We start from the raw sequence: 25,375 nt of genomic DNA on the forward strand, positions 1-25,375 counted from the left end.
ATGTCATATTTACTTAGAGGTAGTCATCGAGTATTGTGTCTGAATATTTGAAAAGAGTGTTTTTTAGGGAATGAAAGATGGACTGAAATCTGTGGTCCAGGGTCCATTGGTCTTACCCACCATCTCATCTCTTGGGTGTGACAAAAAATAATGGGCTATTTGAACAACCTAATGAGAGGGAAGAACGTAGTGCAAGAGATCAGAAGATGTGGCAATCACATCGTCAGTGCTGTTAATCTTTTTACATTTGTGTATACTGTATAACTTTCAGACAAAGGTATTAACACCCTGAGTAATAATTGATCATTTGTACTATTTGGAGCCCCTACTTTTTCTGAAGAATACACTTCCATAAAAAGTGTTGGAAATGATGTGGGATTGTTTTGATCTCTATCATATTATAATTGGCTTTTGGTGTCAGAATCAGATGCCATTAAGCCTCATATTGAACCAAACTCCAATACCACTTCTGAAGAATCTGTATTCAGTGCATGTTACCAGATGACAAATCTAATCCTGCATCTAAGTCCAATCGAAAATCTTTAGAGGGTAGGCATATGAAAACAGAATATCTCAGCCCTAACTGGGGTTCATCTCCTTGATTAAGCTTTTTATGGCACGGCAGTAAAAGAGTAGCTCATATAGAACCCCGATTGGCTCCATTATAATGATTGGTTTGCGCGGACTGGTCGGGACTAGCGTGTACTGGAATTGATGGCTGATTGAAGACATGAGTATAAATGCAAAGCAAGATGAAAGCTGTCTAAGTGCCATTTATTGCGGGACGAAGGGAAACACTTAGGAGACAAGGCTAAATGCTGAAAAGACTGTAATGAATTAGGATTGGTTGTTAATCTGTCTAGCAGCGTAACAGTGACCAGCATAATAAAATAATGGAAAACATCCTCACATGCTTGTTAACATTTAGAGGATACAGGGTTCTCACGTGCCCTGGAAAAACCTGGAAAACAGTTGATCAATATTCCAGTCATGGAAAATGAAAGGAAAATGAAAAGGTTTTGGAAAATCTTGTGTTGTCCTGGAAATTTATTTCAACATTCTTGTATTTTCCTTTAGCTTAGTATGTACCACTAGGCTAACTGTTGTAGCCCTTCAAAATGGATAACATTGCCATATGAAAGTCACATCTCATGGAGCACCTACAGGTTGGATAGCGTTACAATTTAAGTGGTGAAAACTTTGTATAATACAAGTAACATTATTCTTCAAATGTGAGTATTACTACTGGCTAGTAACTGCTAGCATTTACTAATATTTGTTTGTATGTTTGGATCAGTTGCAAAAGTTGATGTACTTGCCAGCTTATTTTGCCTGCAAAGGTTGCAGGTTTTTGATTCAACTCTAGCGAGGAGAAATTTCAAATGAGTGTAGGGCATTGTTGAAAGAGTTGGATGATACTGAATGGGCAGCTACAGTCTAATATTTGTCGTAATTTCTGAGCATGCAAAAGATGATTTCATGGCATCTCAGTCTGTCATACCAGGTTGATCATCACTGAAAATATCCTGGAAAAGCCCTGGAAAATGTTCTCTAGAAAAAAAAACGTGAACCCTGGAATAGCATGAGATGAGATGTGTGGCATGTTTACAGTTTCCTCGAAAGTCTCTGACACAGCGGCACACAGGGGCAAATGTAGAGCAGGAACTGGAGCTGGCTGCCAGATCAGTTTCAACACCCATATTTGATACGACTGAGCTGCAATCTTTGAATAGAAATTCCTTCCTATTTACAATTTTTTCATTAACAAAGTGAAAGTCAGCAAGGAAATCACCGATTCAGGGGAAACTAGTGGTACTGATATGTCTGATAGGGGTGTTTTCACAGTTTTATGAATAGAACGAGCAAAATCATGAATATCAGCAACTGGCAGATGCAGAAACACAGAAAAAAGAATGAATGAGAGTGAGAGCTGGCAGTCTCACAGCCTCAGATTAGCTTTGTGCTGGAGTACATTGCCAGAGGACAGAAGGAGAGAGAGCAGAGAAGGCATGCAAGAGGGTGGGAGGGGAGACGGGATGGCTACTTAACTGAGCATGAGCTGCTGTGTGATCGTGGTTTACTACGAGCACGAGCTTGGCGTTCCAGCAGTAGAAAGTAGGGATTCAGCACTTCTGCATCTCTGTCAGTTAAAGAAATATGCTGGTTTAATTGAGGCAGAGCAAGACATTTGATAATAGATACATTTTGAAGAGAAACAGGGAAGTTACCGTGACTGTGGATTTAATGGATCTTTCAAGATGATATCTACAGGTTGTTCTTGATTATAATTTCCCCATAAGGTAAGGCTTACATTTTAATACTCAGTATATGTTGTCCTTTTATGCACTTAGTCTTAAGTTTGTGTGGACTTTGATTAAATAATACATGTTATAATGTACATAACTCATATTTGGCCAATGAAAAGGTCTTACTGTATGTGCCCAGTACGTCAAGAGAGACAACGGAATTTCAGCTTCTTTCATTCGTCAGACGATCAAAATTGTCATAGCAAATGTCATTATTTAATAAGAAGTTAAAAAACTTCACAAGAAAGATGTCTTTTTTTATTCAGGCCACAGACCATTTAGTAAGGAGAGAAAAGAGACTGCTGCAGGCTATTACTATGACTGTCTTGGAAAGTAGGCCTGACCCCAACAACCCTTCAACCTTTCTTTATCCCGGACTGCTAACTAAGAAGTCACTGACTATTGAAGTGCACCCATAGCAGATCATGGGTGTCTGTCAGAAGTGAAGCCAAATGATTGTTTTTAATTATTTGGTTGGGAATGTGTTTAAGCCAGATATTCCTGTTCATATATATTAATCAGAAATGGCATGATACTTTAAAGGGAAGCAATAATGCTCCCAGTACATTTCAGAAAGCCTAATTCCATTTAGCCGATATGCTCATCAGCTTCATTTCAAATTCAATAGCAATAGGAAACATTCTATTCTGATAGGATGGCTAATAATTTTCTGCCTACCAAACTCTTATCAGGCTAACACACACCTTCAGTGCTCAAGTGCTTATTGGGGACCTCCAGTGCAGGGGTGTGTTAATGTAGTTGGGAACTATCCATTCTCTGGTATCATTTTACTTATTGTAATTAGGAATTCACCTAGCAAAATGAAAGCTAAGGAACATCATAGTAATGTAATCATATTATGTTACCTTATAAAATAAATGTGCAAAATAATTGTGGTCAGTTTGGTAATTCATCTGTTGTTAGTGCACCCATAGTGCATTGTGTGTGTGCTTTGTTTAAGGCTGTAGTTAAAGTCTTTATGTCATACAATTTGTTGGAGACCTTGCACAGGCTGCACATGCTGAAATAAAGCATCCAAAGAAAAGTTAAAGTTTCCATAACAAATTATAAAAGTGCTTTATATTCACTAGCCCTAACAAATCCTACCTGTTCAAAACACCTGTCTCTCACTGATCTTTATGGACAGTCAGCAAGAATTGTCCATGACACTATAACAATTACAGGATTTTCTGATTTCTTGATCTAATGATCTAAACGGTGATACTCAGTGGACAAAGATGATATTACTGAGTTGTGTCTACTATATATTATACTAAATGGAGGGATCATATCAGACATATTTTTAAATTTCTCAACTTGTACCTTTTCTTGTCATTTCTTCCACATGCAGAAATGACTTTTGATTTGGATTATATAGAGTTCTGGATGTTGTGTAATGCCATCAGATAGATTTATGTTACATTTTTGCAGAATTCAGTAGTCCCTTTAGTGTACACACTGTCCATGATCTGTCAGAGCCACAGTCTCAAGCCATGCAGCTGGTATGGGTGTGAAAGAATGACATGGCCTTAGAGGAGAGAATTGACCTGTCATCTAATTACCGAGCTGCCTTTCTAAAGCATCCTAATTACAGAGATGTAAGCAGCTGCATGGTGCTTGTTCTGCAACCCTGACTGAGTGAGGTCAGGTATAGACACTCTCAATCCTACTTCTGTACTGTGCTTAGTAGTATATACTCTCAATGTGACCTCATATAAGCAAATACATTTAAAGCCACAATATGGCCATAAATTGTTGACTGTTGAAACGTAAGTATGCGGTAATCGGTGTCAAAAGAAGTACTTATTGTTTTTCTCTCATAACTGTCTGGTCTGTTGGCCGAGTTGTCAGTCCAATTCTATCACTGTAATTGAAATAAGAAATATGAATTTGATAACTGAGAAAATGCATTAGCAGTAGCATATAAACAAGTTTCTTGATTAGGTAGTTTAATGATTAGGTTTGGGTGCTATTCTATAGTAAAGACAAAGCAAAAACCTGGCATAGCAGAGCTACCAACCAAATGAGCAACACATGAGAACAATACACTTCTTTGTCAACAGAATAACTTATTATCTTTTTGTCAGTCATGGAACAGGCACTCAGGCATTTGAAGTTTAAGATGTTGGCTTACGATTACGCCAGCCTGAAGAGTCACTGAGGCAGTGATTTGTCCATGTGTGGGAACAGCTGATCAAGAGTGCCTCTTCTCAGGGATGTTCCCCAGAGGACACCTTAGTGGACAGGATGGATCCTACGAATCAGAGCAACTTCCACTCTCGCCCAAGAGGCGTGGCCTACAGGAGAGGAGATCAGAGAGCCCCAAAGTGGGGCGGAGCCTGCGCAGAAAGCTGCAGAAGTGCCTGCAGGGGCCAGAGGATGACTCCCTCCATGACCTGTCATCAGTGGACACTACCTGCACCAAAGCTGACCTCACCCCACCTGGGGAAAACAGCAGTTCTGATTGCCAGGATGGCGTTGGAGTTGTCGAAGATACTGATGCCAGGCTTACTGAAAGAATCAACAGTGAAGAAGAGAAAAACAAGACGGAGGATGAGGAGGTGGAGCAAGGCTCTAGTAACATAGTAGAACATATCCTAAAAGAGCTGAAAGGCATCAACAAGATCCAGGAGGAAATTTCTGACCTGAGGCAGTATCTAACATCTGTGCGAGGCTCGGTGGATGAAGTATCCTATTGTGTTGACGCAGTTCTCAGTGAAATAGGAGAGCTGTACTCTGGAGCTTCAGCTGCACCCCATCCTAGTCCTGATTCTCAAAAATCCCGCATCAGACGAGGAAGCCTGGGTAGACAGAACGCCATCATATCTCAAGGAAGTCCACTGTTTGATCGCAAAGATGGTGTAAATGATGCAGGATGTATCCCATCTCAGATGTCACCCAAACAATGGCTTGTCGATAGAGTCACTCTGCCATCAGACCAACAAACAGAAGAAGAGAGCTCAAGGCAGAGTTCAAATATGCACATGCTAGGCCCTGCAAAACCTGACCCCTGCTATCTGGAGCTTCATCATGGCCGAGACTACCAAAGCACCAGCTCCCTGTCATCGTGTCACAGTTCCAACTATCCGGAAGCAAGCCTCTTTTCTGGTGACACAGAATATGACAGGTGGCCTTCTGTTGAAATGCAGCACAGTATAAGTGGAGGAGGTTGGAGTGAGGAGGACATCTGCTCTTGTACAAACAGTGGAGAAGAGCTCGAGAATTGTCTAGGTGTTTGGGACAGGTGCACCACAGAGGAAACGCAAAGCAGCACACCAGGTCATTCTTCAAATAACAGCTCTGAGCATCTCTCATTGCTATTTGGACACCATTACAACTCTCCTTCAAGTTCTTCCAGCGTGGTTGACTGGAGGCCTGCCAGGCTACAAACTGAGGAAGAAAACTTGGAGTGTGACTGTTCTGCAAACTGCCCATACTCGCGTAGTTCCGGTTACCACACCATGGATGCTTGTGCAAATGAACTGGGTAGTGAGCCCTCCAGGAGTCTTAGTTGCTCCACTGTGTTGTTGACGGACTGTGATGATGGTTATCTGGAGCCACATTCACTGTGCGACGACTGTCCATCTTCTGGTGACACTCTTGATCTGGGGTCTGCTGACAGTTTGGACAGAGAGTGGACAGATCACAGTATTTCCAGGGATGAAGCAGAAGAATCTTTGTCACAAGAGTCTTCTGAAATAGATCCTGGGAGCGCAGCCAAGACTCCCAGTGCAGGTTTTGATTTAACAACCTTTAGCAAGGCTGTACTCACTTTCAGGTCGGCTTTGACGGGGGCTTTGAAAAAGTTGGATGGATCCAATGCTGAATGTGTCAATAATGATAGTGGGCCTGAGGCATCTCCATCCCCTGTCAGACCAGCCAGTGAAGCCAAGGAAGAGCAGAGCAGCACAGAGCATACAGAGGGAGACTTTAGTCTGACTGAAAATCACACTCAATTTGGCACCCCAAAGGAGGAGAGTGAGGCTTCGATTTACGTGGACTGTGGTGAGACACATGAGAACATCCCATGCTCCCTTCAAGCATCCCCCCATGATGCAAGCCACTCTCCTTGCACCCCAACTGAGTATCACTCCATAGAGACTTCACTTCAGGGAAAAGGAGAATGTCCAACAGATGGGGAACTGTCCAACCTCGAGTTAACACCAGACCATTGTCCAGCAAGGCAGGGCGAGAGTCCACTGTGTCCAGTATTCAGTACAGATGAGATGCGGTTAAGTCCAATTAGGGAAGGCCACATTCTCGATGAGGCAGATCAAGTAAAGCCTACCGATGCCAGTCACAAAGAGCGTATAGCTAATTTCCAGCGGATTCTGAAGGAAAAGAGGCAAAGCCGGCAAAGACTGTCCAAATCTGCCCAAGGTTCCCAGGGGTCCCATGGGTCCTACAGTTCTCAAGGATCTCAGGGATCCCAATCTCAAGACGAGTTTATACCAGGTATATTTAAGGATATTTTCTCTGACTTCAAGTGATGACAAGCCCAGTAATATCAGCAAAAAAAAACCATCTTACAGTGTGTAATAATGTGATTTAATGATATCATTTATAAACACTTGTTGATTTGAGAGTCATTAATTTATTGGTTATGTCTTTTAAACCACCTTCTTGCAAATATGGTCAAAATAGATATGTCAACTCCAGTTACTTTACACGATTTTTAATCCTTCTGTGTTTTTTCTGTCTCTGCAGAGTGTGGGAGAGAAGATAATCAGGTTACTCATACAACATTAGCTCCATATTTAGCATTTTTGTTTTGTTGATTTTGATTGTTGTGGCATAATTTTGTTTGTTTCTCCATTACTTGTCATTGCCAAAGGGAACGTGCTCCCCGAAACACAATGTGCTATGCAAATGATACAGGTTATCATAGGGTTGATTTGTAATATTTATTGGAAATTTCATCCCGTATTCTGGAAAAGACATTTGTCCCATCACTTCAGTTATTCTGTATAATAAATAGTTTATCACTGGTTTCATTCATGTTGTAGCTTTAGAGTTTGATTCCCAAATTCTGTTTGTAGCGCTTGTGGTAGTGCTGCTGCTTTATGTTTTCCCTCGAAGTTTTTCAAACGCTATCAGAGACTTTTATTGAGAGAGTGAACCCCAAAAGAATCTCAACTTTTAACTTCTGTCATTTGAGAAACAAGTCTACAAATGAAAGGCTTTACCTCTGAGGAAAAAGTAGAAGACTTTGCACGTGTATCCCCCCCAGTCATAATTTTGGTTGGTTTGTGAAATCCCTGCAAATGTTTTATCTACTTCCCTTGGATTTTCTGGGGTGTCTCTTAACACAGTCTGTGGGCAAACAGACTTTTCGTGCATCTCGACCTGTGAAATAGAACTTACTATGTAATGTTGGTCCACCATTTCATTCCACATAACATCTCTTTCAATTAAAAAGTTCAGCAACAGTTATTTGATCGTGTGTTTTAAAAGCATCATCACTTATTTTTTTATTTGACTTTGCATGGTCTGTAACATCAGAGAGGTGAAACTCAACCAATTCAAACTCTCCATTACCTCCCTTTCCTCATGATAAACACCAATGTGTGAGCCTTTGTAAGTCTGCCTAAATTCTCACTTTTGAAATCTTGTAGGTTCGAGATGAAGAGCCCAGTGCACGACAAGCCTGGGTCAAACCAGGGTAAGTCATGAATTGTTAACACCTATGTTTGGGTTGCTAGACACAATTTTAAGTATCGATTTTGGACTTCTTAATTAATAATAAGTGGCAATAAATGAGCATGTTATCACTAATATGCAGAGGTATGGACTCAAGTCACATGACTTGGACTTTCGTCACAAATTTGATGACTTTAGATTGGACAAAACGAAAAGACTTGCCACTCAACTTGGACTTAAACATCAAGGACTCATGATTTCACTTGTACTTTAGCCTTTTGTCTTGAAAATACTCTATACTTTCCCCCAAGCGATTTGGGAAGAGAACGTTATACACATCTGAGAAAAAATAGATTCAATTCAATTCAATAGAACTTTATTTATCCCAAAGGAAATTCTTGTGCCAGAGAAAGCTTCAAATTACAGGAGAGCATATCATATAGCATAAGAGCATATAATGACTTGTTAAGGATTCAAGACTCAAAGTGAAGGACTTTGGACTTGACTGGTCCGTCTTGATTTGGGACTTGCCTGTGTTGACTTTGGACTTGAGTGCAAAGACTTGAGACTTCCTTGTAACTTGCAAAACAATGACCTGCTCCCACCTCTTCTGGTGTGACTATAGTTATTGGATCATTGTGATTACAGTGTAAAATGTCCTGCTATCCAGTGCTGTTTTTGTATATGAGGATTTTTTATTAAAATTTATGCTATTTTTTCTTGATGTACAGTGGTGGATCTGGTCTGTATGGAATTGACAGCATGCCAGACCTGCGTAAAAAGAAACCCATCCCTTTGGTCAGCGATGTGGTCAGTACTAACTCGTCATTCCTTCACCATATATACTGTGTGTCACAAGTCATCCTGTTTGTTTTGTTCTTACTTTGTGAGTGCACGTCTTTCTGTTTGTGAGACCAGCACAGAGGTCACAGTTCTTTTACCTTTGAGCTGAACTTGGGATGAGACTGTTATCAACAAATGGAGACGATATGAAAATATGCAATCCGCCTGCTAATTTCTCTCTCCCTCCTCTCTTAAACCTGAAACTATTCCCCACAACTCTCTTGAATGCACTCACTCTCCTTGGTCAGGCTATGGTAAGTTAATAGAACCCAGCTGCCACTCCCTTTCCTGCTAGAGTACAGAATATCAAGTAGGACCAATTAAGCAGTATTTGATGCCTCAAATATGTACGTCTACAGCATGTTGATCTCTTTGATCGCAAACTCCTTGTTTAATACAAATTAAAACATTGCATGTATACTTTTGATCATGGCTAGTTTTACCTCCTACTTGATATTATCTTTAAAATATATAATTAACAAATCATTCCCCCACCCCTTTGGTTTGCATTTCCCTTCACAACCCTAACCCAGCCACAAATAATACAAAGGCAAATGTAGAATACACTACTAACACTTCCATGAAAATCTGTGGCTAATGGTTTTGGAATTGTTTCATAGTGCTGATACTGGTAATACTTGTTATTTTTGGTCATCCTTTTCATGAGTTGCTTAAAACTAATAATACTCACATGGGTTTTCTGATCATTTGGTAAGAATTCATTAGTGAGAAAAACAATAACCCTACTCACCACCTTTACACCCACCCCGGCCACCTGTTCAGCCATACGGACTTCCATTGTTGTAGTAATATCTTGAGTGTGCTTGGTTGTGGGATGTTTATGCATTTGATAAATACTAACTTAGCTAAAATCTCCTTTTTCACCTGTTGTTCAGTCTCTCGTCCAAGCCAGGAAGGCGGGGATCGCATCTGCCATGGCTGCTCGGTCCTCAATCAAGGATGAGGAGCTGGTGAGTATAACACCATAAACTTTCTTGGCCATCATCTTAGCCGAGGCTACCGTTCAAGGTGCTAATCATTCAAACACTCCCACACTAATGGCACAGCCAACTCTCAGATCTCTTTCCCTACCCTGGAAATCCAGAGTTCTCGCTAGAGCACAGTTTGAATTTGCTTAGCGAGTCACTCATTTTCATTGCTCATTACCCATGCCCTTGTAGCCGGGCTGCACCAATCACATCAGTGTATCTGATACAGGCGGGCCAGAGGCGAACTAAACAGATGACGACAGCGCTGCGACGACAAAGTCCGGAATCAGTCAGTAAACATTGCAAGATGGCTACGGATGAACACCAGTTGTTTGAAACGGCTTTGGCCGCTACAATGAAGGAGTTAGAGTTGGCTTTTTCTCTAAAAGAGGAACAGAAGACGGCGCTCGAGTCTTTCCTTTGCAAGAAGGACGTTTTTGCTGTTTTGCCAACCGAGTCTAATTTACCAGTTAGCTCCGCTGGTAGTGCTCTGGATACATCACCCTGTGTATTGTTCTGATTGGTCGTAGTGTTATCCAATTGCGCACAGTGATATTTTCAAATGCATGCTTGGTGCCGCCCCTCGAATTGGGCCATTTGCATTACTCATAGCCAAAAAACATAATGTCTCCTTTTGTAGAAAAACCACGTGTACAAGAAGACCCTGCAGGCTCTCATCTACCCCATATCCTGCACTACACCACATAACTTCGAGGTGTGGACTGCCACTACGCCAACATACTGCTATGAGTGCGAGGGGCTACTGTGGGGAATAGCCCGCCAAGGCATGCGTTGCTCTGAGTGTGGAGTCAAGTGCCATGAGAAGTGCCAAGAGCTGCTGAATGCTGACTGTCTACAACGTAAGTACTGCCCAGAAAACCTTGAAACAACACACTATTTTTTAAACAGATTTTAATCTGTGTATGTTTCTGTTCAACGTATAGGTGCTGCGGAGAAGAGCTCTAAGCATGGAGCTGAAGACCGGACTCAGAATATCATCATGGCCATGAAGGACAGGATGAAGATCAGGGAAAGGAACAAACCAGAAATCTTTGAACTCATCAGGGAGGTATTTGTCATCAGTAAGGCCATCCATGCACAGCAGATGAAGACCATCAAGCAGAGCGTTCTGGACGGTACCTCAAAGTGGTCAGCCAAGATCACCATCACAGGTGAGCCCACTGACAAACAACTGACAGAAAATTTATGAAGACAGTCACGCGATTCTTACTAATGCCAATGGATGTTTCTCATGTCTTTGTTTCTCCATCATCGCAATAGTTGTTTGTGCCCAAGGACTTCAGGCAAAGGACAAGACAGGATCCAGTGATCCATATGTCACTGTTCAGGTGGGCAAGACCAGGAAGAGAACCAAAACCATCTATGGCAACCTCAATCCTGTCTGGGAGGAGAAGTTCCACTTGTAAGTATCAAAAATTCTTGGTTATAAAATGTGTTTATAAATGTCAAATTCTTCTTGTGCAACATTCTTTCTAGTTTTTCATGTGACTATAGCAGAGCTTATACTAGCCTCAAGGATTCATCAGTCAAAGTCTAAAGTCTACATATCGCTGTCAAGCTTTTTCTTCATAAACACTTTCTATGGAATTCTGTCCTGTTAAATCAATTTCTGTGTTGTTTTTTCCCCGTTTGCTAGTGAATGCCACAATTCCTCAGACCGAATTAAAGTGCGTGTGTGGGACGAGGACGATGACATCAAGTCGAGGGTGAAGCAGCGTCTGAAGAGGGAATCAGATGATTTCCTGGGCCAGAGTATAATTGAAGTTCGAACACTGAGTGGAGAAATGGACGTCTGGTACAACCTGGGTCAGTATGCTGTCTTGTTTATGGCCATACAGTGAGACGTTTATTGTTTGTACACCAGGAGGAGCATGAAATGTGTTTTGTCTGTTTATTTTTAGATTCCAAGCACTGAATAGAACTAGATGATCACTCACAAACCTTATGTGTGCACATATAGAGGGTGTAGGTTGTCAGCCCATTGTCTACACCATCCGAAAAAAATTTAAGTAATAGCAGCAGTGATTTCTCTTTGTGGTGTCCTGGTTAGAGACACAACCTTTGGATCCTCGTGGAAATATTACAGTACAAGGATATCTTATCCCGGACCAATGGATAATAAGATACTACAAATTTACCATATCTGTTTTGCTTAGTTCTGCCTCAGGCTTTTCCTCCCCTTTCCCTCTTTCATTGTACATTGTTTTCTCTGAATGAAGGGTTCACCTAATTATGATGTGGCTTGCCACAGCCATGTGTTTCTGTAGGGCTTTTCACACTGCATATTTCATATTTTAACCCCTTTTCATGCAGACATAGTTAACCAAGGGTTAACCCAAGCCAGGGGCTGTTCACACTGCACTTCCACTTGCACTGGGTTCGATGTCCGTAGGAACATGTGACAGATGTTTACATTCTAGAATGATGCGTGACTACTCATCATCACTTGAGACCAAGCAGCGACGTTAAAAAGGTGCCATTAGCAGGGTTTTATGTGAGATTGATGCTGAAACATCGAAAAGATGGAGAATGATGGAAAAAGGAAAGACTGAAAAGAAGACAGGTGTTGACGGCATCTTCCATCTGGTTTGTGTTGAACTGATTTCCAACCACAAACGTTGGAACAAACTTCTTAAGTCTCTAAGGGGGTTGCTGAGTGAAAAAAAAAAAGTCCAAAAAAGTTAATAACTTACAAATTATGGCGAAAAGGTAGTTTCTTGCAACCCTAGGATTAAAATAAAAATATTCACAAACGAAAAAACACTTACGGTTGCTGATAAGTAGTGTTTAACTTTTGATTTAATACTAAAAATTCAAATCCTCGGCGCGCACTGCAGCGCAAGCAGACAGATGTGCGACTCAGAGCAGCATGTGTCATTGACACCAGACTCAGAGTGCAGCGGACTGGTGGAAAATGTCACCATCAGCATATTATTTTACATCAATAAAATATATTTTATCATTATTTTGAGTCACATTGTTGAAAGAATTTAGTTGTCTGTGTTCAAGCAGGATAATAGGTCTCCATTCATTGCACGTCGGGCTTTCTACTTCCTTGTCGGAGATGGTGTTGCGTTCAAGGTCCCCCAAAAAAACGGGAGGAAAAAAAAGGCTGAATATTCAATTTATTTTTTTTCCACAATCGAATCCCGTGCCATCAAACGAAGATTCGAAGCTTCAAATTTTTTGGCTCAGCCCTAGTAGCTATGGTGATGTCATCCATTGGGTTGTGTACTCCCACTTTGTAGCCTCAAGTTTGGTTTTTTGACTGTCGGCATCTTATCGTCATATCATATTTGGGCAAGATGCTGGCGCTGTGGAGGAGCAAGGGGTGGATCTGACTGAGAAGCCAAGGACACTATCGGCAGACAGCTTGTCACTCAAAGAGGCCCACTCTTAATTATGCGTAACTTTAAGCCTTAATAAAATGTAAACTGGTGACTAATATAAAACTTCACTCTCTGTACAGTTGTCACGCAAGGGATGTTACCTACAGAGACCAAAACTTTTTTGTAGCAGGCTGTAAACTTGTTTATTTCTGCTGTAAAGTTGGACATTTTAACGTGGGCGTCTATAGGGGTTGACTCACTTCTGGAGCCAGCGTCAAGTGGCCATTAAAAGAACTGCAGTTTTTGGCACTTGGGTGTTGGCTTCAGTTTTCAGCCCTGGAGGTTGCTGCTTGGGATAACGCCACAAACCCGAGCTTAACCCAGCTCCAGAGCAGGACCAGCAAGCCCTAGACTAAAGTCAGGGTTAGCCCACTTTGGAGTTTGCCAGTGTGAGAGCGTTCTCCTTTAGCCTGGAGCTAAGTGCAGTGTGGAAAGGGCTTGTTTGGTGCTCAGACCTCTCTTTGCAGAAAGTCCTGTCAACCTCATTAACCACATCTCTTTTGCCTGCAGCTACTGAAAAAAATGTTTTACACAGGCATGGAGTGGCCCTGAGGCCCATATGTGCCTGCATTAAAATACTGACTTTACCAGGCAAACTTATCCCCTGAAGTCCCTTTGTGCATGCTGACAAAAAAACTTGATTCATTATATTTCCTATTACTAATCCTCTGGGTTTAAGCATATTTTATTAGGATGAGGCCTGAACACATTCAATAATTATCAGTCCCTCTTGCTATGCTGTTTGAGCACTGGTTGTACAGCACAAAAACGTAAAGGCTAAAGTACTTTTTTAACAAACCACATTATGTTTAGGATTATATTTCTAAATTACGATCCCTTTATCTCTGTCTGTTTCCCTAAATATGTCTCCTGTGTTGTCAAAAGCTTTTATCCAAACATTAACTCACTCCCAGAAGTGAACTGATGGATTAATTCACCCCAGACATTATGTCATATTGCTTGGATTTCTATCTTTTAAAAGCACTACTCATTTTCATATCCGTGTTGTACAGTATGTTAGATTGAGGCATTCACATCTGAAGCACAAAGCATCTCGTTTCTACTTGATTAAAGTGCAGAAAATGACTTCACTGTGGCATTAATAAATCATCCAATGGAACAGCATGGCACTGAATATGAATGTGCCTATAAATCTGCTGTTGTTTTTTGTAACTGAGAGACATAAAGAGCTTGATTTTATCTCCATCAATAAAATGTTGCATTGGTTCGGAGTCTGTAGGCAAAATTAATAATCAGTCATGAAATATGCCCCATCTATTTCAAACATTTTCTCATCCCTATCTCCATCTTCCCCCTCTTCTCTGTGCTCTCTCCCTTTCTCCTCCTGAAGTGTGATTATCAAGAAGCAGCACTCCAGTCGGAAATCGACTGATCCGCCGACATGTACAAATTACCCCTAATGATGTGCCTGTCAGGGCAAATAGCAGGGGTGAGCCGCCAAGCATTCCACCTCCAGAGAGGCGCTGGCTAAAGTGTCTTTAGTGATCAAACGCAGATCCATACAGCCCACTGCCATTGTCTCCCTCTCTATCAGCCAGAGGACTTCTATTAGCATTGCCGGCTCTGCACTGCCATCAAACTGTAGAAACAGAGCCCCCTACAATAGAACTGCCACGTTAATGGTCTGTAATTAGTGTTGTGTTAACAGACCTGGTTCCATGTGCCTCTGTGTCACAGATTTGTATTGGAGTTATGAATCGAGAACGTGTGTACTTGTGTGTGTTTGTATGGGAGTATCTGCATGACTGTATTTGTGTTTGATTACAGAGAAGAGGACGGACAAGTCAGCTGTGTCAGGTGCCATTCGCCTTCAAATCAACGTGGAGATCAAAGGAGAGGAGAAAGTGGCGCCATATCACGTGCAGTACACCTGTTTGCATGAGGTATTTGAGTCTGCAGAAGCTATGGGTTGTGCTTGTCTTAATAATCTGGACTTGAGCTGCTCGATTATGGCAATAATCATAGTCAAGATTGTTTTGCTCAATATGTAGGTCACAGTTATTTCACACAAATACTCACTGACTTTGGAAACATGAGGCATTTATTGAACTTAAAAAAACTTTGGTAACCAAATACAGCCATGTTGTCAAATATATAATATATATAGATAGATAGATAGATAGATAGATAAAAGAGAAAGACAAAATGAAATGCAGCTTGCGCTCGTTTATACATAACAGGCACAACTGACTGAGGGTGCTTTCACACCTGCCCTGCTTCGTTCAATTCAATCAAACTCAAGTTTGTTTGCCTCCTAAAGGCCCGAACATACTCGGGCGTACTCTAAGCTGAGCGGACACCGCAAGGAATGTCCGCAGTCATTTGGGCTTTCATAGTGGAGCGCACTTCCTGTTTCCTGTAAAAATGTTCGTGAAAAATCCCCGCGATGTGAAAAATACATGCCGAGCAGTCACTGGTGCGCGGAGCGGAGTCCGCGCGGTCATAAAATCTGAGCTTTGCGCGCACAGGGCTTGCGGATGTCCGCTTTGAGTCCACACGGACCTCCGCAGAGTCCGTTCCGCGTACGTTCCGCCCGAGTATGTTCGGGCCTTAAGTGCGGTTCATTTGGGCAGCAGACCGACAGCAATCACACTCAGGTGTGCACCAAAACAACCAGACTGAGACCTTCTTGAAGAGGTGGTCTCAGTTTGGTTACAAATGAACTCTGGTGCGGTTGGTTTGTGGTGAGAACGTGTTCCGACCTGGATGTGAACCAACTGCAGTCACATGACACATTGTTTGGGTTAAACATGAGCATGTTACAGTCCTGGAGGATTATTAATGTGCACCTCCTCCTGTACTGCCTTAATATGCACATTCAGCACATCCAATGCATCAAAACATTGTTTTCTAGTTGGAGCCGCGCCTCGTTTTCAAACTGTATGCTTTGACTAAAATGAACAATGACAGCAATATAGTCCACGATGAGCAGCGCTAAAATCAACCTGCGTAGTTGTCCCTCCATTGTGACATTAGAAAGTGTCACATTTATCTTGCAAGTGTACTCTTCTTCAACGTTTGCTTTACTTCCTGGATTTTTCCCACATGGAAATTCTGACCAATCAAGAGCAGCTTTCTCACACAAGGCATTTGATCTGCTCCGCTTGTAAATGCTGCCGTGAGAACACGAACCAACTCTAGGCAATTATACAACTTCGTAACAAAATTAGTTCCTGATTCGGACCAAAGCAAGACAACTCTAGGTCTGAAAGCACTCTCGCGACACAATAATTATTTTATTGCGATTAACTTGTTTTTATAATTGTTAGAAACCAAAATCAGAATTGAAAATGGAACTAATCACCCAGCCCTAACCTGAACACATAGGACGTTACATAACCATTAGGTTTTCAGGACAGGATATCTAAAAAAGTGCTGATGTTCTAAATCTACTCCTCTCTTAAGTACTTGAAGATGTTTCCTTTCAACTGGTTTCAGATTCTGAAATCTTTTTGTTGTGTATACATGAGTTTTAATTTGGCCAATACTTAGTATTGCACCTTAAATATCTTGGGACAATCAATTCAAATGACATCAACCCAATTATTCTGTCCATTACAGAACCTGTTCCACCACTCCACTGATATGCTCGGCCAGGGTGTGGTGAAAATCCCAGAGGCTCGTGGAGATGACGCCTGGAAAGTCTACTATGATGATGTGGCACAAGAAATAGTGGACGAGTTCGCCATGCGCTATGGGATCGAGTCAATCTACCAGGCCATGACGTGAGTCTGACCCTGCATCCCAGATTCTTTTTGTCCTTACAAAGTAGATACTGTTGAATGGAGCGTGCATACGATTGGGAGATACTACTTCGCCATAACATTGGTCCTTGAACTTTGACCCTTTTGCTAATATATCCTTTGGATATCACAGAGGGACATACGAACTTTCTCCCTACTCTCTCTCTACCTGTCCATGTGTTTGTTTCCTCTTCATCTCCATCTCCTCTAGTTCCCTTTTTGCCTTTTGCTCTCATATCAAAGTGCCTCTCGGTGCCGTTGTCATTCTCTGTTGGCCTTCAAATGAAAGAAAATCAATTACAAATGGGCCGAGGATGGATTTGCCTCCATGAAATGTCATGCTCCATACAGATGCCTGTTAGCTGGGCCCATCACTCACAGAAAGCACACTCCAATGGGGCCATCCTTCAGCCTAAACATGCCAGCTAGCTCATGGGCAGATGAAATGGCTATTCCTAATAGGGATCATTAGGTGGGGAAAAAAAAGACCCCAGAGAGGACACATGGCTGACCAAATAAAGGCACAGCTCTTCACAAAGTACGCCTTGACAAAACCTTTTCTCTGTGACAGTGTAATGTGTTTCTAAGTGTGATGAAATGGGAAGAAGAAGAGGCCTGCTGCCCAGGTTTTTAACAAGCTTACTCTGTGCTCGTCTTTCCAGGCACTTTGCCTGTCTGTCGTCTAAGTACATGTGTCCCGGGGTCCCCGCGGTGATGAGTACCCTGCTGGCCAATATCAATGCCTTCTACGCCCACACAACCGCCTCCACCAATGTGTCCGCCTCCGACCGCTTTGCTGCTTCCAATTTTGGGGTATGTATTCTTGTACCACACAAACACACACACCAGATTTGTCTCTCTTGCTTTCTTTGCTAGTTATACATAAACTCATGTAGCCTCTGTCTTTTTTTTTTTGCATTTTTGTGTACAAATACTCATATTGCTCATCATTTCCTTTCTCTTTTATTCACCATACAGAAAGAACGCTTTGTCAAGCTTTTAGACCAGCTGCACAATTCCCTGCGAATCGACCTCTCCACCTACAGGGTAAGATTATGATTGTATTAAATAAATATCATACTGCCATAACTGATTTTGTTCCTAGTAGTTATAGTGTTGCCTTGAGATGAAAGATTGCTTTAGCTGTGTTGCTAATTTATTTATTTAACCCTTATTTAGCCAGGAAAACCTCTCGAGATTAAGATGAGATTTTCAACAGTGTCCTGGCCAAGACAGGCAGCAGCATAAGTTACAGACCGAGAACATAGAACAAAAATACAGAATAAAAATGCAAAGCTCTAAAATAAGCAATATAAAACACAAAAAAGGGCAGCTACACACGATTACAAAGACAGATACACTTTGACACTGGCTTATAGATGATTGTGTACAAAAATCCTGCAACAGTGCTTTGAAACAGCCGAGAGGAACCAATGAGTGCAACTTTAAGTCCTTCTGCAGAAGATTCCACATATAAGGAGCTGCATACATAAATGCTCACTTGCCAAACTCTGTACGTACCCTCAGAGCAGACAATAAAAACATGTTTGGAGAACGGAGAGCAGAGAATTTTTTGCTTAATGTACACGCATAAGTATGCTGGAAGAAGGCCAAGAATAGCTTTAAGTATGTAGTAAATGTCGATGAAAAAGTCTACGAAATTGTGACCAATTTTTTTATTTTATTTTATTTTCAGGTGGATTGGCGATAACAGAATGTTGTACAGCATAGTTGCAATATACACATACAATATATCCATTAAATCCATAAGTAAATCAATAAATCCATCTTTCTTAAAGTTTACATAAAATTTCAACATGCGTAGCCCTTATCTGTTGTTATCCACCTGAACTTAAACCCTATGATCCAAAGCTGCTGTCTGTCTCATTCTAGACCCAAAACCACATGTCCTAAGGGTAACACAGAATATCAACAACAACAGAAACAAATGGAAAAAATAAATACATAAATAATCTCCTCCAGAGATATACAATATATACTTATTTTCTTCAAGAAATATTATTATGCATGTCATTCACTAATACAAATGTACATCATATTTGGAATGTAGAATGCACAGTATATTATTTCTGTTCCCAATTATACAGGTACTACCAGTTGACATATCAGAGTAGAGCTTTAACTTTCTGAGCTGCAGATTTCAGATTTTGTATACTTTCTAATTTTGCCCCTTTGGGCACGCGCACTAGAGGTTTCTAATGTTAGTACTTCATAAAATAATACCTTCCTCTGGTGTACGCTGAGCACATGAGGAGGTTTCCATCTCTTTATCAGCAATGTCTTTGCGGCAGTTAAACCTGCAAGCAGTATTATTTTTCTATATATAGTTAAATTTAGAGATGTGTCATCATTTAAGAGTAATATATGTGGTAGACAGGGTATTGTTTTCTGAATTAACTTGAGAGAATGGTTGAAACACTGAGCCAAAAGGAATGGACCCCTGGGCAGTCCCACATCATGTGCATGTAAGTGCCCAATACCTTGTGGGAACATAATTGGCCCAACAGACTTTGAGTGATACGAATCTGACAACATTTTCTTGGAGATAGATAGAATCTATGGATTAAGTCTACAAAACTGTAAAGAGACTCAGCCAACCCGAGCATGCAGGATACATTGGTGAGTTAGTGTCTTACAGTTGGTACTAAATCCAGTCCAGAGCTGGGTGTAATAATGATGTTTTATGTATTGTTGCTCAATATGCAGAGATGAATTCCCCTGTCACTTGTTTTCATGAATTTAGGGCATACATGCACCCCTTTCCACAAAAGAATAGATTATTGTACTACTACTGTTATGTAAAATTAAGCAAATGGCTCCACCTACTTAAGCACTTGCATGGAAAACCTTGTGATCTGTTGTTTAAATATGCCTTTTTTGACATGTCACAGATGTGAGTATTATCTAATGACTTAAGTAGTACAGAACAGTAACCTGATTTGCACTCTTAAACATGACGCTGGTCTAATTTATATGTACTACACACCTGTAGTGGTCATTGATTATATTGAATTTAGCTTGCTTTTTTTTCTCTGTAGAATCACTTTCCTGCCAGCAGCAAGGAGCGCCTGCAGGATTTGAAATCCACTGTGGATCTTCTAACCAGCATCACCTTCTTCAGGATGAAGGTAAAGTTTATTGTTTCTGTATTTTCACTGTTGTTGCTTTCTGCATAATCTCAGCAAATGGTTATCTCTTGATGTTTAAATGGGATGTTTTGCCACAGCTTGGCCAGGAAGTCACAACCTGATAAATTAGACCCACAGAATTCCTTGTTTAAAGTTTTACTCGAAAAGAGTAAATGATTGTCACTGCCAGTGTTGCTATCTCCATCTGGTGTTCAGGTCCAGGAGTTACAATCTCCGCCCAGAGCCAGCCAGGTGGTGAGGGACTGTGTCAAGGCCTGCCTCAACTCCACATACGACTACATCTTCAACAACTGCCACGAGCTGTACAGCAGACAGTACCATCCTAATGACACAGTAAGTCACACGCTAATTATCCAACTGTGGCAGCTGCATCAGGAAGTGGAAGTGCTGCAAGGCCAAGTAAATACTATACACTTGTCCTTCTCTTCACTTAAAGTAATAGTTTGGATCTTTTTAAGTGAGGTTGTATGAGGTACTTTTCCATCCATCCATCCATTTTCATCCGCTTATCCGGGGCTGGGTCGGGGGGCAGCAGGCCAAGCAAAGCACCCCAGACGTCCCTCTCCCCAGCAATGCTTTCCAGCTCCTCCTGGGGGACCCCAAGGCGTTCCCAGGCCAGACGAGATATGTAATCCCTCCAGCATGTTCTGGGTCTGCCCCAGGGCCTCCTACCAGTGGGACGTGCCCGGGGCACCTCCAGCGGGAGACACCCGGAGACATCCTGATCAGATGCCCGAACCACCTCAACTGACCCCTTTCGATGCGAAGGAGCAGCGGCTCTACTCCGAGCTCCCTCCGGATGTCCGAGCTCCTCACCCTATCTCACCCCACAGAGGAATCTCATTTCCACCGCTTGTATCCGCGATCGCATTCTCATTCACTACCCAGAGCTCATGACCATAGGTGAGGGTTGGGACATAGATGGACCAGTAAATCGAAAGCTTTACTTTCCGGCTCAGCTCCCTCTTCACCACGACGGACCGGCGTAGCACCCACATCACTGCAGAAGCCGTACCGACCCGCCGATCCATCTCACGCTCCATTCTACCCTCACTCGGGAACAAGACCCCAAGATACTTGAACTCCCTCGCTTGAGGCAGTAACTCTCTCCCATCCAGGAGAGGGCAATCCACCGGTTTCCGACAGAGGACCACGACCTCAGACTTGGAGGTGCTGACTCTCATCCCAGCTGCTTCACACTCGGCTACTTTTCCATAGTCAGTGTATTACCTGCAGTCGATGGCGGTCAGGGCGCCTCATGTTTGGAGAAGCAGGCTTGGGTCAGACATGGTCATCTGTTGCTGACCCTATCCACAGCGGTACATTGATAGCTTCCATGTCGGTCTTCTGCCTGCTTCTCCAAACTGGGGAAATGTCAACCAACATCTACTGTATGTTATACACTGACTGTGGATAAATACGTCATTCAACCCCACTTCACAAGATCCACACAGTCCCTTTAAACAATCTGTAATCAAACTGAGACAGCTGGGGACAAGAACGTGTATGACCTGCTGTATAAATTGCCTTGAGCATGACTACCTGTCATGACAGTGACCACATGTCCACTAAATCAGACAAATCCATACTACTGTCTGTGTTTATGTCTCTTTTTGGTGACTGACTGTGTTGTGTTCTGATCCAGAACAAGGAGGAGCTCCCTTTAGAGGAGCAGGGTCCGAGCATCAAGAACTTGGACTTCTGGCCTAAACTCATCATGCTCATCGTCTCCATCATTGAAGAGGACAGGAACTCCTACACACCTGTGCTCAACCAGTTAGTAATCGGCATATGGTCTCTTTATCTTTATGACTTTGCTATCACAAACTACCACTATTTCTTCAGTACATACTTTTAAATGTTTAGAACGTGTGATCATTGTCCCCTCTTTCTCAGATTTCCTCAAGAACTGAACGTAGGGAAGGTGTCAGCAGAGGTCATGTGGACACTGTTCGCCCAAGACATGAAGTACGCTATGGAAGGTATGTCACACCCAGCATTTTTATATGTGTTTCTAAAGTTTCTTGTGGAGCAATACTATAGATTTGTTGTAGTATTATTAGGAACTGTAAGAAGTGAAGGGAAAATCTGAATGATCAAAGAATACGAACAAGTCAGAGAGAAGCTCTGATGAAGCTGGAGAAGGCAAGAAGAGAAGAGAAAATCTGGGGTAGAAATGCCACAGTGGCATGGAAGAAGTGAAAGAGTGAATTAATCACTGTGCAGGGTTTGAAAGCTGCTTATGTCTCCCAGGAGCCTCTCTGTGATTTCTCTCTGCTGTACTGTACTGTACAGCACCACCAGTCCCCCAGAGGCAGTCAGCTCTTATCCCAGCCCCTGTCCTCAAGATGAGTCCCCTGCAGAGACTATCACTGCGAAATATCTGCTTCACATACTACGCTACAGAAGTGGCGGCCCCTTCATTTTCAATCTGCATTAATATAAAAAGGGGTGGAAAATGTGCTCAGAGATGGAGTCCTGAGAGATTTTGCTTCAGAAGCATGAGCAAAGCATACTTCAGATTTAAGAGCAGTAGTAGTTTTTAGTAGGTCACTAAAAAGATATTCAAGTGCCTGGTTGGATTTAAGCTTTTCACTAAACTTGTGCAAAACTCTTCCACTTACTTTCTACGAGCGTATCTTTAGCTAATATGAGCACAGCTGAAGTTTAGCAACAGCAGGCGAAGTCATGTTTAAGTACATGGTCACTGCAGTCATCGCAACTGAAGCTTCAAAGTATGAGTAAACAAATAAAGCACTGACTTTTAGAATAATCTTTGTTTGAATATAAGACCATCAGAGGACATTTTTCAGAGAAAATATTTAATTACAAGGGGATATTTTAGAATTATACCTTGACTTTATAGTAAGGACTTGAATTCGCAGTAACTTTCGCATAGATACGGCTTTAGGTAAAGTTAGAGATGATTTTGTTTTAGGGTTAGATGATAGGTTCACATTTTTTTTCCCAAGTCTGTCTGAAAACAGTACCACAAGCAATACTCACATGCTCATACGTTCATATTTAAAGCACTGTTGTTCGCTTTTACTGGCCATGAACGATCCCTGCTGAAAGCAGATTTAATTGAAGTGATTAGGGACAAAATTTTGTCTTCATTAAGTCTCAAAATATTAGTTATTATAAGTAAATAGGTTTAGCCGAACCTATTATGCGGCTTAAGCAGCCTGTGTTAGACAAATCAATGTGACATACAAATACAAATTACATAACTACACTATAACACATCATAAACCATTGACATTTGCTTACAGTAGAAAAACAAAGGGAGGAACAAGAAATCACAGACACACAAAAAACTAAATGAACACCCAAGACAACCAACCTGACAACTAAATAATGATATCATTGTCATCCTTCCTCTAAACTTGGCTGTAATCTATCTGTCTTTTTTCATAATGATTCAGTTTCCCCTTCCTTGTAACAATAATGCCTACTAACATAAATACTTGTTTAAAAAAGTAAAGAAAACAGGGGAATGTTATTCGCTCTCTTCCTTTCGATTCAGAGATAAATCTTTTTCCTAATCATTTAATGTATTTAAATTCCACGAGAACTATTTCTTAATCCGCTGAGCATTTTTATTTAAGGGCACATGGTTAAAAAAAATCAACCTTGATGCAAGCCATCTTTTGATAGTCATCCAAAATGTTGCCACATGAGGACAGAACCAAAATCAGTGCAACATATCTTTAATTTCTGATTCACAGAAAAGACTGTTTCCATCCTATTTCATTCCCCACAGAATTTTATATGCCCCTAAAAAAAAAAATCTACGTAAAAGCACTGATCTTTTTTCTTTTAAGATAAATACAGTATTTTTGTGGCAGGTTTACGCACCAACAGTTTTCTTCCAGCATGTCTCACTTTTTTCCTCCAAGCCAAAGGCACTGCAGCTAATAATTTAATTTAATACATTTTTAATTTTAATTTGAATTTTATTTAATTAATTTAAATTCAGAACATAAATTAAATATTTGTAGTAAAAAATGTTCTCTTTTTTCCACAGATGTTGTTTTCTTAAGGAGTTATAGTGGAGGGGTTAAAAAAAGAGGGACTTTGGTACTAAAAACACAAACTTTAAAGATGATATCTTGAATTTGTATATTTGCTTTAGCTGAACTTTGAAATTATTTTTTTGTGCCCAGTGAATACATAGCTTTCAATGCACACATGATCATGTGAATATTGTTCTGAGCCACACTTTAAAAGAAATGTGAACCTATCCTGTCGTCTTGAAATTAGGATTATGTTAGGTAGGAGAGACTAAGATTAAAGTTGCAACATCTTATTAAAATGCTCACAGGCTCTTCCTCTCTTTGCATATGCAGAGCACGAGAAGCACAGACTGTGTAAGAGCACCGACTACATGAACCTGCACTTCAAGGTCAAGTGGCTCAACAACGAATATGTCAAGGAGCTGCCAAACTTTAAGGGCGTCGTTCCTGACTACCCATCGTGAGTGCTTTGGACTTACTCAGTTTTAGGCACAGGGGAACATTACATTTATTTTTCAAAAACTTCTCTTTGATTATTAAATTGATCTGTCCTTAATGTTGGTGTTGGTTAAAACTCTGGTTGTCTTTATTTTCCTTTGCAGATGGTTTTTACAATTTGTGCTACAGTGGTTGGATGAAAACGAGGATGTATCCATGGAGTTTATGCATGGAGCCCTGGAGAGGGACAAAAAGGACGGAGTAAGAAAATTAGCATGTAGATAAATATATTTTTTAACTCTAGTACGTCTTGTTTATGTATTGTTTGTGTTTTTCCCTTGTCACTGTGCACTGTTTCAGTTCCAGCAGACGTCTGAGCATGCTCTGTTCTCCTGCTCTGTGGTGGACATCTTCACTCAGCTCAACCAGAGCTTTGAGATCATCAAGAAACTGGAATGTCCTGACCCTAACGTCATGGCTCAGTACAGTCGCCGCTTCTCCAAGGTAAACCCACGTACTGGATGAAACCTTAAAGGGATGGTTTGGATTTTGGTTTTATGACGTACTTAACCATAGTCAATGTACAATCTAGTACAGTAGATAGAAGCTAAGCAATGTACTGCTGGGGAAGGGTCAGCAACAAAACATAGCCACAGCCACTTAAAAAAATCATCAGTCTCTAATTGTATACTATATTTAGAATATTTTCACCACCTTATGTGGCTGTCAGACAGCGATTTTCTATCTGGCAAGTGAAGCTGTTATATTACACTCTTCAAAGCCAAACTCCACTGAGAAA

At 41.3% G+C, this 25,375-nt stretch overlaps 1 protein-coding gene across 2 annotated transcripts in view; it reads left to right on the top strand.

The window, feature by feature from the left end:
• The window catches only part of LOC125905893 (protein unc-13 homolog B-like), a 91,786-nt gene that overhangs the window by 51,250 nt on the left and 15,161 nt on the right, over nt 1–25,375 (top strand). For both annotated transcript variants that reach the window (XM_049604180.1, XM_049604181.1), the window contains exons 11-28: nt 7,922–7,968; nt 8,678–8,756; nt 9,686–9,760; nt 10,419–10,638; nt 10,723–10,950; nt 11,060–11,201; nt 11,436–11,605; nt 14,977–15,092; nt 16,771–16,934; nt 17,615–17,765; nt 17,931–17,999; nt 20,012–20,101; nt 20,318–20,455; nt 21,768–21,898; nt 22,019–22,104; nt 24,472–24,598; nt 24,741–24,837; nt 24,937–25,080. In XM_049604180.1, the coding sequence (XP_049460137.1) occupies nt 7,922–7,968; nt 8,678–8,756; nt 9,686–9,760; nt 10,419–10,638; nt 10,723–10,950; nt 11,060–11,201; nt 11,436–11,605; nt 14,977–15,092; nt 16,771–16,934; nt 17,615–17,765; nt 17,931–17,999; nt 20,012–20,101; nt 20,318–20,455; nt 21,768–21,898; nt 22,019–22,104; nt 24,472–24,598; nt 24,741–24,837; nt 24,937–25,080 (2,274 nt within the window). The remainder of the gene's footprint in view (nt 1–7,921; nt 7,969–8,677; nt 8,757–9,685; nt 9,761–10,418; nt 10,639–10,722; nt 10,951–11,059; nt 11,202–11,435; nt 11,606–14,976; nt 15,093–16,770; nt 16,935–17,614; nt 17,766–17,930; nt 18,000–20,011; nt 20,102–20,317; nt 20,456–21,767; nt 21,899–22,018; nt 22,105–24,471; nt 24,599–24,740; nt 24,838–24,936; nt 25,081–25,375) is intronic.

The sequence above is a fragment of the Epinephelus fuscoguttatus genome, linkage group LG18 (assembly GCF_011397635.1).
Source record: "Epinephelus fuscoguttatus linkage group LG18, E.fuscoguttatus.final_Chr_v1".
Taxonomy (NCBI): Eukaryota; Metazoa; Chordata; class Actinopteri; order Perciformes; family Serranidae; genus Epinephelus; species Epinephelus fuscoguttatus.